Source organism: Papilio polytes, unplaced genomic scaffold (assembly GCF_000836215.1).
Source record: "Papilio polytes unplaced genomic scaffold, Ppol_1.0 DF821956.1, whole genome shotgun sequence".
NCBI classification, from domain to species: Eukaryota; Metazoa; Arthropoda; class Insecta; order Lepidoptera; family Papilionidae; genus Papilio; species Papilio polytes.
In genome coordinates, this window is record NW_013527248.1 from 2,589,595 (window position 1) to 2,603,274 (window position 13,680).

Consider the following 13,680-nt stretch of genomic DNA (forward strand, 5'->3'; position numbering starts at 1 on the left):
AAACAATTCTGTATTCGACCAATTTTATTTATTTTATGAATCGATTAATTAGATCTGATGGCCAACGAAAACAATTCCATTCAATTTATATTCGGTTCTCAACATTTAGTTAAATGACTTTATTATATTCTAATGTTTATATTCAAAATATTCTTGACTGAAACAAATGAATATTATTAGTATATTGTTACAATATTGGGGGTAAAGTTAATTAACTAGATTTCTATAATATAACTATTTTTTTTATAATACATGCAAGCAGTCACCTGAATCCACAGAAATGGTAAGCGACCGCTGCCCATAAACATCTACAATTGCAGATGCGTTGCCTACCCTTAATTGACGGAGGAGGAGACGCACATAAAGAGGACATTTTCCCTTTCTATGCGTCTTCTCCACCGTCTTATCCACTTTTCCGTCCCATCCTTTCCTCTTAAGAAAAGGGAGGAAAGGTAAAGGGCATCCTAAAATTATTAAATAAATATGTATACCTCATTCCCAATATGGATGGCCAAATGCATGTCTTCAGCATTGTTAGAAATATAAATATGTGCTAGTCCTTTATCGTCAACTTTTACTTTAGCCCCAGTACAACCATCACTTTGTCTTTTACCAGTTATCACGTCACAGTATTCACCTTTTGGTAATCCAGTCTGAAAAGTTAAGTATGTTTTTAAAACTCGTAGAAAATGATTTGAATTAGGGCCGTCAATCATCAGCTCGGCGTATAGCTGGCAGCATTTTTAACAACAACTATGGTCCGTGTAGGGCTAGATTCAATTGCTAGCAATTCATGTATGACGGCCTTATGCATAAGATGTACGGAAAAATATATTAGAAAATCTTATATAATAAGTCCAAAAATATAACGTCATTCCAATGTATTTCTTTTTCATAGCGAAAGTGTTGTCAAAACACAAAAGGAATGCTCACAAAAGGGGATGTTTACCTTTATGAAAATAAACCGCACAAGTAAGCCGCGACTCGACGTTCCTGGCGGTCGAATGGAAAAAACAAACTTCGTATTTGGATTGAAAAGAAGCGTACCTTTAGGGTAACATTCAGTGGATAAGCTTCTCCATTGAATACTATAAATCCCTTTTCACCTCTGCTGAAAGCAATCTGACAGCTGCCATTGTCCCACCAGTTTTCTACCGTAGTATACTTCACCGCGTTCCTGAAGGCAACCATTTGATAGATTTGACGCCAGCGATGTTCACACACCCACCCGTTACCGCAAGTGTCATCCTGGATTTTATTAATCAGTTTTATTCTGACAGCGATAAAAATGTACAGTCAGCCTCATAAATATGTATACACTAACTTTCGGGATTGAAAAAAAACTGAGTCTATATGTTCTTCCAGACTATACTCTATATCTCTGTCAAATTTCATTGAGATCTGTTCAGTCGTTTAGGCTACAAACTCTAACAAACATCCATCCATCCATCTAAACTTTGACATTTATAATATTAGTAAGATTTGGAAATCTTTTGAAGCTTGTATATGTTTTTTGGTTTCTAAAATATTGCACATATATCGGATGCATACAAACGGATATGTGCAAGTATATATTTGATATCAAGCCGTAAAGCTTAAAGCTTTGTAAATGAAAGCATATTTATGCTGATTGTACACAAACTACTTAAGAGATAACTAATGGTTTTTATTATAACTGTGAGTTACCACTAAAGAAACAGGTTACAAATTTATATTTTTAAAAAGAGTTGAAATATAAGAATTTGTATTATTACAAGTTTTCAAACGGTGGCAACTCTTTCAATGTAAGCCAGCAATATCCTATCACAAAGGCATTTACTAAAACTTACAAGTAGTATTTAAGATTTCTTTTGCTTTAATATCCTTTCTGTTAAATATTTTTTTAATATATGAATAATCAGACCAATTTATTCCACGAAAAACTTTCTCACCACAAACGAGAAATGAAAACTGCGGTCTGGCTTTTAAGTTACACAGTTTTCCACGAAATTGAAATTAATTTTAACAAACCTTTTCCACTATCGTATTCTTTGAACAACAAAAAAATATTTGCAGCATTTTTGTGTTAAAAATACAAAATATTATATCTTATTTTAACTTTCTGGATTTTTAAATCGAATCTAGCTTATTGTTACTGAAATGTTTTTAGCGTCAGTAACATACTTCAACGTTATAACATGAAAGGGGCTGTATCCACTGGTTATCTCTCAAGACACTTTTCTCAACAAATGACAACTAAATCTAAAACAAATAAAAAATCTCAATTCGGAGATGGATTTTCTTTTCATGAAACTTGGTTGAGTTAAATTTCTGTAATTATAATAACTAGCTGTTTCTCGCGACTTCGCCCGCGTTATATTCAAAAATATAGCCTACGTTACTCACTGATAACGTAGCTTTTTGATGGTGCAAGAATTTTTTAAATTGGTCCTGTAGTTTTTGAGTTATCAGTACATACAAAAATACAAATCCTTTTCCTCTTTATAACATTAGTAGAGAAGTATAAATGTATATTTGCGACGAAAAGGTCTATCTTCAATGTCATAATTAAAGAATAATACTTATACTAATGACCTCGTTAATGCTCGGAGTAATTATGTTTTCTTTGTCGTCATTAGGCGGTCCTTGATCAGCGCTGTCGAATGCATAGCTGCTCATTATTCGGGGCTCTCCGTACGGATGCGCCAAAATAAACGCTACAGCGGCCTGTAATGTACACATTACATTTATGATTAATTTACATGAAATATCTTATCTTACTAATATTATATATGCGTAATTTTAGATGGATGGGTTGTTAGAGTTTGTAGCCTAAACTGCTGAACGAATCTCGATGAAATTTTCCATAGATGTAGAGGACAGTCGGGAAGAACACATAAACTACTTGGTTTTATTGGTTTATAATTCCACAGAGTCGCGGGTGAAAGCTTTGTAAATTATTGTAAGACTCATTTTTCACTAGCACGACTTGTCGCGGTTCTAGCCTAGTGTGAACGAAGTAATAAGGAACTTTTTAACTGTCCAATAATGGCATTCGCTCGCAGTGCATTCATTTATCCAGTGGAAAAGTGGTTTATATTATAGTATATCGTTCTATGTTAATTACCTTGTAAGGTCTCGATTCCTTGTACGTCAATACGTTCCCACTCCGCTGTGTATCATGATTGTCAATAAAAGTTAGCGCGGTGTCACTCTGTGATAGGCCCCATTGTTCCCCCCAAGATATCAGCCATTTGAGCGCGTTACGGCCTCGAAAAACGTTCTGAAGTTCGGAACCGACCTGTTTAAGGATTCATTTGCATCAAAGATAAAGAAAACATTAATTTATTTCGCTACAATGTAAAGGTAATTTAGGCCGTTTGCTTTGTAAGTAAACAAAAGTTGTTTTACCATTGATAGTACAAATATGACCCTTTTATGTCTAAAAGTGAAATAACTTTTGTTTATGTTTGAGTAATTCCTTTCGTGTTTGAAATTCCGAAACACTCGTAGAATATAGCAACAACCCTTTTTAAAGAGAATAACAAGAAGGGCTATATGTTTACTAGCTGTTGCTCGTGACTTCGTCTGCATGAAATTAAAAATATAGGCTATGTTACTCAGTGAAAACATGGCCTTTTAATGGTGAAAGAATTTTTGAAATCAGTTCAATAGTTTTTGAGTTATTTCAATACATACAAAAATGTAAAAATGTAAATCTTTCCTGTTTAATAATTTAACTATAGATAGTATAGGAGTATTCGTAAATAGCAGAGAATCGCACAGAGTGGAGAAATACCCTTCGAGAGATTGTCAAGGAGAGTGGTCGCGACCCTCAGGAATAAGGAAACGATCCGGAGAGAGAGAGAAAGAGAGTTAGAGTATAGAAGTATAGATATAGTATAGTCTGTAGTGGTAAGTTTTTAGAAGTTCAACAAAAATTCTCATTATCATTTACAATCAAGGGAATGCATGAGCGATAAGAAACTCCGGTCAGCGACATTTGTGCTTAATCATTTGTAACTGATTTGATTAGATTCGTTAGCCGGTAGCACTGCAATACACAGATATAGAACTTGGATTGTAGGGGACATTCTATCTTATCTTTTTCCTCAATCATATAGTCAGTTAACCTTCTTTATATCTTCCTTTTCCTACTCGTAACATTAAATTAATTTAGGACTAATCTATATCTATAAATATAATAAAATTGCTGCGTCTGTTTGTACCATCAAAAATAAAATTCCAGATTTCGGGAAGATGGTGTATTTGCGTTGCTGATAACGAAGAATCGCAAAAAAAATCTGTCTGTCTGTCTGTACGCAAGCTGCTTTTGTCCGGGAAATCTCCAAAAGGGCTATGTATGTATACATGCACTTAAAAAAAGAAATAAAAACTTTTTACTTATTATAAACGTGAAAGTTTAAAAGAATCTGAGATGATGAAATCAAGATGGATCTTGATGAAAATTCGCACAGATGTAGAATAGTCTGGAAGAACATAAACGCTACTTATAATGTAATTTTTAATAACGTTGGGACGGAGAAAATCTAGTGATAAGATCCATATTCATGCACTAAGAAATGTAGACATATTCTTGCGTAATATGCTTCGAAATTTCATTTTTATTCGTATACCGTGCTCTAAGCTCGTTAACGAAATCTCGTCAGTGAAGAAATGTGCACGAATAAGTAGATTTAGATGACTTGTGACTTCAAGTTGATGTGCTTATTCTACTTAATGTACTTAACGTTTAATGCTTTTACTTTACCATGTCACAAAGCAAACACAAGCTTTTATATTAACTTTTAGTGTAGTATTGAGGATGTTGAGTAGTAAAACCTAGCTACAGAAGTCTGGAAGTGAATAATACAAGCACTAGGAATCCCCAAATAAATGGGAAATCAGATCCTAATTCCACTTGGGTAGCCGTGCAGCTTCAGCCTAGCGATGTCATCTTTTTGAGCACTGTGGCGAGTCTATTTCCACCGGCACGACTGTCGCGTGGCAAGAGCTTAGTGGATATAACCACTAAAGTAATCATTTCATACAGTAATGATCTATGTTTAGCTTTATTGATTAAAAATGCTCACTCTGAATTCAGTAACGTCACCTAAAGGTGTATATTCTTCGAGTTTTATTGGTTCGTTACCAAAATAAATGACCTCTTGGTAGATGTAAGGCTTTGTGTTTGGCGGGAAACCGTAATCAGTATTAAGGGTGCGGAGCCTCCTATAAATCTCACGGAGATCTTTTGGCCACATGTGTTTTGCTGCGTCCACTCTGAAACGGAATAATTTATTGTATAAATTAAGTAATACTTACAGAACAGATTTATAGGCATACGTTTCGAATGTTTTGAAAATAATGTATACAGTTTGCTGAATAGTATTTTTTTTTTGGATTTCGAATAACTTGTTTTTTTCACATTCATCTATGCATAAAAAGACAGGTAAAGAAACTAAATAAATCACGTAAATTCAACATAAAATTTCACAATTTCGTTTTACATAAGCATTCGAGGATAACGCTTTATTATAAAAGATATTGTGACTTGAATATTATAGTGAAAAGCGTTGAGAACGTTAGAATGGTTACATGCTACGGGTGCTACGAACTGTTTTATTCGCATAGTTATTCCACATCTACGAACACGTAGCAAAGGAATACTTATCGCCAGTGTGGCTTTACTCGTAGCAATGCTCGTAACGCCAATATCCAAACGGTTAGATTTGATTCTGGTCTAAAGATTGTGAGTTTGAAATAGAATAGCGGTATTATGACTAACATGAACAGAGCACAGACATTATTGGGCAAGTTCTACGACCTTTTAATAATAAAAATAATGCTTCCTTAATGACAAAGCTACTTTACTGAATAATGCAGAGCTGAAAATAATCATTAGTCTGCTTATATCCTAAATAGACTGTAGTCTAAATTAAAATTACCATAAATTTGTATAACAGACTGTATCACTTGAAGCAACAAGATTAATTTCAGCTGACGGCGAGAGAAACGTTGTTATTAAACAGAGGTAATAATTACTTAGCTCGATTTTGTTAGCAGCTGTTTACCTTTAGCAACACCGAGGGAAATTAGTTCGAGCAAATACTCGGAAATCTTATTAACTACGTGACTTTTGCGATGATTTAAATTCATTTGAATAATTTGTAACAACTTATTTGAAATTAGATCGACTTTTACTTGCTGATTGATTGTTATGTGTTTCAATAATTTCTGTACAAATGTTTATATCCATCTCTTTTCTTCTCTTTATAATTTTATTTTACTAATATTATAAATGCGAATGTTTAGATGGATGGATGTTTGTTAGAATTTGTAGCCTAAACTGCCGAACTGATTTCGATAAAATTTGGCATAGATGTAGAGGATAGTCTGGTAGAACACATAGGCTATTTACTTTTTTTTTAATACCATACCGTAATGTATAAAAAAAACATATTTTGTCAGTTGTAACCGACTGTGTTTGGATGTTTTGCTATGAGGTTCAATTAATATTCTCATAGAGTATATATGAGTAAAATTAGTCAGTTTGTGACATAGAGTAAATGTTGCAGATAGGCAACTATAAAGTATTCAACAATAAATTCCCTGTATAAATTCTAATACTTTCTAAGTTAGAAGTTACCTTGTAAACTATTAATTAAAATCTTTACACTACGTTGAGAATATCAAAGTTTAGTATAGCAATATCGGTGAGCGTACACCTCAAATTACCTGATGCCAGCAACACCGTATTCAATTAGTTTATTGGCGTATCGTATTATGCGCTGTCGTACATACTCCATTGTTTGGTTCAAGTCTTTAAGTCCCAGGAGTTGACAATTTCTAACCTGCATAACATTCAAATGTCAATTTAAATAAAAGTAATAGTAAAATTACATTAAAACATTTATGATACGATTTTTGTAATATCCTATGCACCTTAATTGATAATTAAACGAATGAAAAATGCTTTATCATTCCACAGGCCCTTTGTTTATATTTGTCGCTAAATACACACTAAGAGCCCTCTTTAATTATTAGTTTAAAACTAACTACGACGTTAAAATTTTAAAGTAATTGTTGGGTGTTTGATCTGGTGATGGTGATGAAAAATATTGATTTTTTGTGCATAAGTAGACACAAGTAATATTTATAAGTTATTTCTTACAAGGAAAGTATATACGAAATTTGGGTTATTGTAGATTACAACGATATAATAAAGGCAATGATTCAAAAAGTATTCGTACGCAGCGTGTGTCATAAAAATTTGACTAACATAATTATTCATGAATGTAAAAAAATAACGAGCATTGTTTTCAATTTTACTGTAAATTCGTAACACTTTTGTATGAATGAACTCGGCATAAAAGAAATGTTGAGGTTTTTATTCAAACAATTAGTATATATTCGTGTCAACTTCATTCTTTCGACCTTGTTCACGATATCGCTGGAGTATTCAAAACTTTGTCGAGCTTTTCATAGTTTCGTAACTATGTGAACGTTGATAGCGTAACCTTTGTTAAAGAATTTTATCGTATACTAGCTGCTCCCATGCGACTTCATCCGCATAAAATTATGAATGTTTTATTTTATTGTTTACATATGTCAAATTATCAATTGCAAATGTCAAAATGACATGACGATGACAAACCATGGCAACCTTGCTTCTTGATGTTGGCAACAACTTATGGTCTCATTCCCACATTAGGGTTTTTATCTAAAATATTTACCCCCTAAGTTTAATGGCATGAAAAAATATATATCCTAAAGCGTGACGTAAGTGTAGGGAGTTTTATTAAAAAAAGAATTATTCAAAAATATGTTGTAATTGCTGACATCTTAGGCAACAAATAAGTGTGTGTTTACGCTTTATTATAATAATATAGATTCTAATGGTAAAATTATTTTAAAATCGGTACAGTAGGTTTACGTAAATACATACATACAAAAATACAAAAATTTCATATTTATAATATTAGTATAGATACAGATTTTAATACATAATGACTAACGTCAAAAAGTTGTAAATATTTTCCTAATAAAAACAACGCAGAATTATGGTATAAATAACCCACCGAGAGTTTATCAAAATGATCGATACACATCTATATGACTTTCAAGATAATTGCTAAACTGTACTCATTTTATACAGAGAAAAGATTTGGATTTCTACATGTATTGAAATAACCCGAAAACTACTCAGCCGATTTTAAAAATTTTTGACCATTAAAAAGCTACGTTATCAGTAACAAAGGCTATAATTATTTTTTTTTTTAAATCACGCGGACGAAGTCGCAAGAAACAGTATTTTAATAAAATAAAGAGTGTACAAACCTGATTAACGTCGTAGTAATTATTAATAATACAATGTGGGGAGTGAAAATGTTCTCTAGTATAAGGTACTGCGGGGTAGGAATAGTTTGGAAAGTCGGCAGTGCTGCCCCCTGTACCTTTATCTCCTTTGTGGTCACCGGTCATATGATTGAATACTACATCAGCATAAATTCTGAAAAAAATATACAATTAATATAGTTAATTTGTTAATATAAGTTCTAGGCATTGCTTGACGTATTAAATTCTCGTCTTTTTGTCAGATGTAAAAAAAGTGAAGAAATGTCGCATAACTAGAGACCGGGCGTTTTTCTAGTGATTTATAACAACAGAACTTGATATTCCACTATCTTTCGCTCGCGACTCCGATTTTGTGAAATTAAAAAAGTGCATATGTTTTCTTCCAGAATATCCTCTACATCTACATCTATACTATACCTCTACATCTATACCTAATTTCACTGAAATCCGTTTAGCCGTTTAGGCTACAAACTCTAACAAACATCCATCCAAACTTCGCATTTATAATATTAGTAAAAAGTAAGATTATTTTAGGTAACAACAGACATTATTTAATAAGAAAATATTTCCTTTTTATCTTGAATAAGGGTAAATAACCTACTCCAATATACAATAAATCAAAGTCATTTACGATAAGTATTATAGTCATCAATGCAATCTTTTAATTCAGTTATCGCTCAATTATAATATTATCTACAATGTTTTGTAATAGATTTCTAGTACTTTCGTTATGCAATTTCATAATATCCAAAAGTGTTATTAAATAAGTTGCATGAGCTATTAGAAATTAAATTATAATAATTTGTATACCTTGTTCCTGTCTTTACTGTTACAATTATATTTACAACTAGCTTTCGCCCGCGATTCCGTCCGCGTGATATTAAAAAAAAACATAACCTATGTTACTTTACACACTGAGTTACTTACACTGAGAACGTAGCTTTTGAATGGTGATAGAATTTTTAAATCGACTCAGTTGTATTTTTTGAGTTATTTCATTACAATCAAACAAAGTTTTTCTTCTTTATAACATTAGCATAGAAAAATAGGTAGGGTAGGAAATAAACGTCCTCGACTATATACCTGATGCCAACCTTGTTACACCTTGTGGTCATATTTAGAAAGTCATCTCTGTCCCCAGATCTGGTCTTCAATTTGTATGACATGACTTGGTAACGTTCGTACCATGTTCGCTTTCCGTTTGCCAAATGAATAATCACATTTTCCGATGGTGGGGAAATCTATAAAAGAAATAGTAAACAACTAGCTGTTCCCATGCGACTTCATCCGCATCAAATTATAAAAAAATCATTTTATTGTTCACATTTCTCAAATTAGCAATTGCAAATGTCAAAGGGACATGACATGATGTCAAACCATGGCAACCTTGGTTCCTTAATGTTGGCATCAACTTATGGTCTTTTTCCCACATTACGGTTTTTATCCAAAATATTTACCCCTAAGTTTAACGATGTGAAAATACGAGTGTATAGCCTAAAGCGTGACGTAAATGTAGGGCTTTTTATCAAAAAAAGAGTTATTCGAAAATATGCTGTGATTGCTGACATCTTAGGCAAAAAAAAGTGTGTGTTTACCGTTTATTATATTAAAGTATAGATATAGATTTAGGAAAGTTTTTTTTATAAATTCGTAATAAGAAGTTATCCAATATAAATTTATGCATGTATGCGTTCAAATTCTTGGCAGCACTATCTACTCTTTTATTATGTTATTATACTATAAAACACATATCCAGTCAGCTGAATAAATATGTATACAAATAGGAAATTTGTACACAACTTCGGTTTTCCAAAATACGTATGAAGATATTTGTCAATAATTTATCAAGGTTGGAAGCAAACGGACGGACAAATCCATGCATTTTGAAACTTAGCATATCTAGTATAAGCTAAGGTATTTCTAAAACTCGTTTACGACAACAGATTCTTAAATTAACACCACATAGAAAGAGAGATGAAGAAAAATTGACTATATTTGAGGTTCATAATGAAACATTCTTACCTGTACGCCTCCGTAGCCTTTTGGAGCCAGAAATCTCTCGCATTCATCTGCAATATCTTTCCATTTCCACTCAAACAAATGAACTATGGTCGATCTGTCTGGTAACTGATTGGTTCGGTTGTGATGATCGCATAAACACGCTCTTATAACAAGTAGCATAAGGAATAAATTAAACATTTCTGTAAAATAAAATGTTTACGTAATTCAATTGATCACTGATTGTTTTAATAAGATAAATATGTTTTTGTCAGAGACGAAAGATGACAGTAAAGTAATAGTAGAAACATAACTACCTTACCATTTCTTTCATAGAAAAAAAAAAACTGTGAATTCCGTATTCACAATCAAGTAGATGTTTTATATATTGTAGCGAAAACTCGAACAGATTTTTTAAAGAAGTACGCAGTGCAAAAAAAGATCAACTTTATTTCTTTAGGATCCCTTTTGGTATTTACATAAGCGTCCTCTACGAAGGTAAAACCACAAACGAGGGACGTTTAGATATTCTACGTGTGTTTGTCGACAATTTTCTCACGAAACGTCGGTAATTTTGTCGTAAAACAATTTCGTCAAAAATCTTTGAGCATTTCTTCGGAATCTGATTTATTTTTATCTATAGGAGAATATGTTATACGTTTGTACATTCTCTTAGTTTAATATTCTGTCTGAAATTGTGAATAGAATAATACTTTGATGTGACGTCTCGAAATAATTTTAAATCACGTTACAAACTTTGAGTTTTAGAAGAGTCAATCTGTTCAGATTAAAATGTCATGTATGCATGCTCTAACTGTATGGATTATTTTTAACGTTTAGGTTATAACAGAACAAACCCACTTTTGTATTCCAAAATATTACTTTTGTAAATTGTAAACCCATCTAAGGATATTTATGTAAAAATAAAACGAAAACAGCAACATAGTTAAAAAGTTTAATCTATACTATTATGGAGAAGAAAGATTTGTATTTTTGGATTTTCCTATTGAAATAGCGCAAAAAATCCTCAGCCGATTTATTTTTTTTTTCCACAATAAAAAGCTACGTTATCATTAAGTAACATAGACTATGTTTTTTGTCAATATAAAGAAAATTGAAACAATCTTTTCCCTATTTCATTTATTTGTCCGGTCAAGTGAAGTACGTACCAGAGGTAGTCATGCGCGTAATGGAATTGGCAAGCTGGAAAGTGATTCCATCAGATCAGACGTTTTGTATTATATGGATTTTCTATAGGGTGTTTCAAATACAATAGAAAATAAACTAAGATTTATATATTAATAGCAGTTGTGTTTAAATTAAAAAAAAAGCTTTATTTAATTAAATCAAAAGGCTAAACTATCGCAGATAAAGGTTTTTAATTTTATTTTTAAAAGTATCTTTTTCGAAAAGCAATTTTTTATCAATAAGTTTACAATTACAAAATAATATTGATAATTCAGTACTTACTTACCACAGTATAATTCAAACAACAAATGTTTAGAAAACAACGCTTTTACCTTATTTTATTTATTAAAAAATGGGTTTATTTGAAGCAACCACGAAAGCGCACAGATAACTTACACTGACCTTACCGAGAATTATAGCAGTTAAGTCTATCGCTACATGTGATAATAAATGAAATAAATAATATATATGTTATGTTTATAGTTCGATACACAATATACAGTTTTTTTTTTAATTCAATACATATTCAAATTTTTCATGTACAGTCGGGAAAACCCGCAGTGTTCCAATTACATAAACGACGGAATAATAAAAAGCAATTAGCCGTGTACCACTGGCCGACCTTTTCTCGTTCAGACATATTTTAAAGTTACCTATTGGTTGTTCCAAGACGTTGAATTAATGTGTACATGACTTTCTAACGACTGTACATTTTAAGGTGGAACATCGCCAAATATCCCGATTGTACACAAAGCTTATGTTTAATTTTAAATAACAGTTCTCTATATTTGGTCTAGATATCAAACCAAATGCTGTAAAGCATCTGTGTCAATTATCACCTCGGAGTTGTCGACGCTCGTTTTGCCCCTTCTCCCTTAAAAAAGCAAAAAAATCTTGCAAGACTGAACTGCGACTAGCCAGTTTCATATAAACTATATTTAGGAGCGCTATATTTTCCATGGTAAAAAAACGAATTCTAAAATATAGTATGTTACAGAGCTTTAAATAAAAAACCCTGATAGATTTAAAAATACGTTTTCTTTGAGCATGAAAATAGTCATTAAATCACAGTAATATATGTAGTTATTACTTAAGTAATAAATTGTACTGAAAATTCTTTAAAACACGACTTTATCAAATATTACGCCCTTAGTAGTTCAAAGTTTCTACACGCAATGTTTTTAATGAGATTTTATTTATTGCCCAGATCTTTGCTGTAATTTTAGTAATTGCGATAAGAAGTTTAAATAGTTTTCTATACGCTTTTCCATTTAATAAGTTAGAGGTAACAATAACCTAAAATACTTTACTATTAATATTATAAATGCGTATTGAATGGATGTATGTTAGTTACATGTCTCCATAACAGGATATCGATGAAATTGGAAATGGATGTGAAAAACCATTTTTTGTTAATTTCCCCCTCAAAGTCCGGCAAACTATCTAAACTTATATACGTATGTATTCTATACTATTATAATAAACCGTAAACACACACTTCTTTGTTGCCTAAGATGTCAGCAATTACAGCAATTTTCGAATAATTCTTTTTTTTAATACAAAGCCCTGCACATACGTCAGGCTTTAGGATATATGTTTTCACGCCATTAAACTTAGGGGGTAAATATTTTGGATAAAAACCCTAATGTGGGAAAGAGACCATAAGTTGCTGCCAACATCAAGGAACCAAGGTTGCCATGGTTTGTCATTGTCATATACTTTTGACATTTGCAATTGATAATTTAATTATTTTAAAATGTTTATAATTTTTTTTTATTATTTACATGTGTAAATAGTGATAAATTAAAAATTTGTATAATTTTATTTTATGCGGATGAAGTCGCACGGGAACAGCTAGTAATAAAAATAAAACCACAATTTCCATTAATACTTTATTATGGTACATCTAGTATACACATATTTATAATGTGTCTAAATAATTTAGATTAGTTTGACAATTCACTTCAAATTTAGTAGTGATGGGTTGTGTAAAATCAGTCATGAAACTTATCGATTTTTGATTTTTATTCTTTTAGAATAATTTTAGAATAAATATGCAAAATTACACCTTGTGAGCATAATTTTAAAGTTTTTGTTTTATTTCAAATAAAGGTATTCTTCCTACTGAATGCAAGGACACAGCCGATTTTTTTTTTT

At 31.7% G+C, this 13,680-nt stretch overlaps 1 protein-coding gene across 3 annotated transcripts; it reads right to left on the minus strand.

Annotated features, from left to right (window-relative positions):
• Window positions 1-11: 11 nt before the first annotated feature.
• LOC106107609 (alpha-amylase 4N-like) lies at window positions 12-11,926 on the minus strand. 3 transcript variants are annotated; one of them, XM_013288510.1, is made up of 11 exons: window positions 11,856-11,926; window positions 10,360-10,538; window positions 9,421-9,578; window positions 8,320-8,491; window positions 6,718-6,833; window positions 5,073-5,262; window positions 3,107-3,280; window positions 2,575-2,706; window positions 1,048-1,248; window positions 492-653; window positions 12-157 (listed from the first exon to the last, which is right to left on the minus strand). In XM_013288510.1, exons 2-11 carry the CDS (start codon window positions 10,534-10,536, stop codon window positions 143-145), a joined length of 1,497 nt encoding a protein of 498 aa, XP_013143964.1. In that variant the 5' UTR covers window positions 10,537-10,538; window positions 11,856-11,926; the 3' UTR covers window positions 12-142. The 3 variants fall into 3 exon arrangements, with proteins under 3 accessions (XP_013143964.1, XP_013143962.1, XP_013143963.1); XM_013288508.1 differs by having other exon boundaries at window positions 11,810-11,920; XM_013288509.1 differs by having other exon boundaries at window positions 11,806-11,920.
• Window positions 11,927-13,680: the final 1,754 nt, after the last annotated feature.

Bases quoted from the DNA above. Each gene is read 5' to 3' on its own strand.
- LOC106107609 (XM_013288510.1), bottom strand. From the start codon at position 10,536: ATGTTTAATTTATTCCTTATGCTACTTGTTATAAGAGCGTGTTTATGC. The intron at 9,579-10,359 runs GTAAGAATGTTT...TTTCTTTTATAG, and splicing joins AAGGCTACGGAGGCGTACAG to ATTTCCCCACCATCGGAAAA. The intron at 8,492-9,420 runs GTATATAGTCGA...TATTTTTTTCAG, and splicing joins TGTAACAAGGTTGGCATCAG to AATTTATGCTGATGTAGTAT.